We start from the raw sequence: 3,901 nt of genomic DNA, 5'->3' as shown, positions 1-3,901 counted from the left end.
CAACCCCGCAGCTCAGGCAGCCCGCGGCGGCGGCGGCGGCAGCAGCGAGCAGCAGCAGCAGGCGGGCTCCGGCGCGCCGCACACGCCACAGACCCCGGGCCAGCCGGGAGCGCCCGCCACCCCCGGCACGGCGGGGGACAAGGGCCAGGGCCCGCCCGGCTCGGGCCAGAGCCAGCAGCACATCGAGTGCGTGGTGTGCGGGGACAAGTCCAGCGGCAAGCACTATGGCCAATTCACCTGCGAGGGCTGCAAAAGTTTCTTCAAGAGGAGCGTCCGCAGGAACTTAACTTACACATGCCGTGCCAACAGGAACTGTCCCATCGACCAGCACCACCGCAACCAGTGCCAATACTGCCGCCTCAAGAAGTGCCTCAAAGTGGGCATGAGGCGGGAAGGTGAATATTTCTTCTCTGCTTCTGTCCCCGCGCTTCGCCCGCCTCCCTGCCTCTCTTTCTTTCTCTCTCGCCCGGGTGGCTGCTGTGTGGGGCTGGGGCTCCAGCGGTCCCAGCCGGTCCTGCTTCCCCTATCCTCGCTGCCATCCTCCTCCAGCACCCCCCCCCTCCAGCTCGCTGCCGCTGCCTCCCCCTCCCGGCCTGCGCTCCTCTCCCCGGCTCCTCCACCCCGCCCGCTGCCTGCTCAGGATTGTGTCCCTGGGATCGTGAGCTGTGGCTTAAAATCCCCTCCCTTCCTCTGTTGGATGTGCTCTGTGTGTGTGTCTTTCCCGCCTGTGCGTGAGGATGCTTGGGGCTGTGCTGGCATGAACTTGGGCAGGGGTGCTTATTTCTCCCAGAAAACTGTTTCTGTGTTTTTCCATTCCACTTCCCCTCCACCTCTTCATAACCCTTTATTTATAATGGGAGAGGGCTGGGGGCTGGAGGACCCTGGACCATAGATTCATTGCTGCCATCATCCCTTTGGAAGCTTAGCTTGGAAAAAGAAGAGTGAGATTTATTGCACTTGTAGGTCTAATTAGGGGGGAAGGGGGGTTTCTGGACTGTTCACTGGTTCCCTGTCCTCTTCAGGGAGCTGGGGCCGCCTCCCCCAGAGCTGTGGCCTTGTTTTCACCCCTCTACTTTGAAAGGAAAGTTTGTGACTGAACCCTGCTTTCGTAGTAGTGTCATTTTTTTAAAGCATGATACCCGTTTTATTTCTTCATCAAACTCCACCCTCTGCTTAAATACTGCATACAAATTACAATTTACAACGGGCGTTTACTGATCCTTCTGATTTGGCCATAATGCATAGACTGCAGCTGGCTTGAGCTTCTACGTCATTTAATCCCTGTGTTGTATGCGGTGTTTTTTTTAACACAACTTTTGATGTTGTATTTGGATATACTTCATGTTCATGTGGCAAGAGATGGAGCACTTTTCTTATAAATATATTTAGCCGTTTATAGTTAAAGTTTATCTCCTGACTATCATTAAAGATATGTCTTATAGTCAAATTAGTGAACCAGTCGATTTTGCAGAATGTAGATTACTCCTTTTTGTAATTGACTTTAAAATTATGTTTTGTATGCCACAAGAAAAGAAATTGAATTCCTTCAGATCTCAGAGAAGGCAAATATGACGACTTCATTTCTAGCTCCAGGGAGATTTTGTAGGCATCTGGAAAAAAAAAAGAAAGAAAACTTTATTGTGTTCTCATTTAATTGAAAAATAACTGCCAAGTTCAAAACTATAATTAGAAAAAGTATTCTAACCATTGTGTCTCAAGAATGCAAATTGCACTGGAGCTTGCATTGGAATTAGAACCAAAGCAAACTTAAGAAAATAGTGTAGGACCTGAAATAAGACAGCTCTGTGGACATGAGCATATCTGTACTAATTTGTTGGGGGGAAGAGTTCAGTAGCCCTAACTTTTCCTAAAGTTGTCTTTGTTTACATGGTAATTTAAAATGCTGGCACTATCGAAGTAAAACATACACATTTAAAAAAAAAAAAACTTTGGTCAGCTTTAAGAACTCAAAGCATGCTTACGTTTTGCATTCAGATGGTTAATGAATCCAGTGTTTTTGCAGTTGCAAGCTCGTGCATTCACTGGGCAAAAGCTGGCTGCAGGTTGCAGTGGCACCGCGCAGGACAGACATTAATTTTATTTCCCACTTTTTTCAATAATGTTTGGCTACTGTAAGTTCAACTTTTTTTTTCTTGAAATCTTTCAATTTTCTGTTGCTTTAAATAGTGAGAACTTTGTATGGGGCGACCAGGAAGAGGGAGGAAGGGAGGGATACAGGGTGCTTGCTCTCTACTCAGAAGTTGTAAATGGTCAGTAAGATGTGCAACTTGTATCTCTTTTAAAGATAATTCTGCAGCACTTTTAGAGATTATGGAGCTATTTTATGCCTTAAATGAATGTTTGTAAATGAAGAGGCCGCTTGGGCATTTGCTTCAAACCATACAGTCTCTCTCTCTCTCTCTCTCTCTCTCTCTCTCTCTCTCTCTCTCTCTCTCCTTTAACTCTAATTTGTTTCATTCTGGATAGGTGACTGGGGTTTCATTTATCTGTGTGTTGTTCGGTAGTAGCTGAGCGGTTGGGTGGAACTTTCTTGGCTATTCTGAGCTGTGGGCCCTGAAATCAGGCCTAGCTCTTCCCAGGCTGAAAAAGCCAGGGGTGCAGGCTATGGCTGGACACACCAAGCCGCTGGAGGTAGAGGGCTTTACCCAAGATCCCTTTTCAGTGTGGTTTGTGAGTGAGAGCCAGCGGGATATGAGTGACTGGGGCAGGCAAGAACTGCATTGTGTCGGGTGCACTGCAGCTCGGCAATGTTCGGAAGCCCCCTGGATGCACATTGCCTCTTTTCTCTCTTTCTTTTTGTCAGCGGTTCAGCGAGGAAGAATGCCTCCAACCCAGCCCAATCCAGGCCAGTACGCACTCACCAACGGGGACCCCCTCAATGGCCACTGCTACCTGTCCGGCTACATCTCGCTGCTGCTGCGCGCAGAGCCCTACCCCACGTCGCGCTATGGCAGCCAGTGCATGCAGCCCAACAACATCATGGGCATCGAGAACATCTGCGAGCTGGCTGCGCGCCTGCTCTTCAGCGCCGTCGAGTGGGCCCGCAACATCCCCTTCTTCCCGGATCTGCAGATCACCGACCAGGTGTCCCTGCTACGCCTCACCTGGAGCGAGCTGTTCGTGCTCAACGCTGCCCAGTGCTCCATGCCCCTGCACGTGGCGCCGCTGCTGGCAGCCGCCGGCCTGCACGCCTCTCCCATGTCAGCGGACCGCGTCGTGGCCTTCATGGACCACATCCGCATCTTTCAGGAACAGGTGGAGAAGCTCAAGGCGCTGCACGTCGACTCTGCGGAGTACAGCTGCCTCAAAGCCATCGTGCTGTTCACGTCAGGTGAGGCTACGGTCACGGGGAGGGCAGGCCGCGCCGGGAGGCCGCATGGGCATCGCGCCGCGGGAGCCTGGTATCCCGCACCTCCCGCGCGGCCACTGTCGCTGTGTGAGGCTGGGCCTTCCTCGGACTTTGGGCCTGGCCGGGGCCGCAGGACGCCGTGGGTCGCGCCGCTGCCATCTTGGGAGCGCAGCAGTGCGGGAGGCGCGGGTGCCTTGCCTGATGGCCTGGACCCCTTCGCGGCCGGCGACAGAGGCGACTGTGCGTCAGGGGAGAGGGGAGAGGCAGTACTGTGGATCGTCTGGCTGCTTGTGTGTGCAGGGCCTCGGACTTTGGGCCTGGCCGGGGCCGCAGGACGCCGTGGGTCGCGCCGCTGCCATCTTGGGAGCGCAGCAGTGCGGGAGGCGCGGGTGCCTTGCCTGATGGCCTGGACCCCTTCGCGGCCGGCGACAGAGGCGACTGTGCGTCAGGGGAGAGGGGAGAGGCAGTACTGTGGATCGTCTGGCTGCTTGTGTGTGCAGGGAGTTGTGTGTGTGTGTGTGTGTGTGTGTG

General features: G+C 53.4%; 1 protein-coding gene across 2 annotated transcripts in view; it reads left to right on the top strand.

Moving 5' to 3' along the window:
• Positions 1-6: 6 nt before the first annotated feature.
• The window catches only part of Nr2f1 (nuclear receptor subfamily 2 group F member 1), a 9,342-nt gene continuing 5,447 nt past the window's right edge, over positions 7-3,901 (top strand). Inside the window, exons 1-2 of one of the 2 annotated variants that reach the window (XM_008829342.3) lie at positions 7-395; positions 2,825-3,352. In XM_008829342.3, the coding sequence (XP_008827564.1) occupies positions 383-395; positions 2,825-3,352 (541 nt within the window). In that variant the 5' untranslated portion in view covers positions 7-382. Of the gene's footprint in view, positions 396-2,029; positions 2,133-2,824; positions 3,353-3,901 lie in introns of those variants that run through there. The other variant, XM_008829343.3, reaches the window with a different exon arrangement.

The sequence above is a fragment of the Nannospalax galili genome, unplaced genomic scaffold (genome assembly GCF_000622305.1).
Source record: "Nannospalax galili isolate Female #2095 unplaced genomic scaffold, S.galili_v1.0 scaffold173, whole genome shotgun sequence".
Taxonomy (NCBI): Eukaryota; Metazoa; Chordata; class Mammalia; order Rodentia; family Spalacidae; genus Nannospalax; species Nannospalax galili.
The sequence above is the reverse complement of the archived record's forward strand: the minus strand, read 5'-3'. Positions and strand labels throughout refer to the sequence as shown.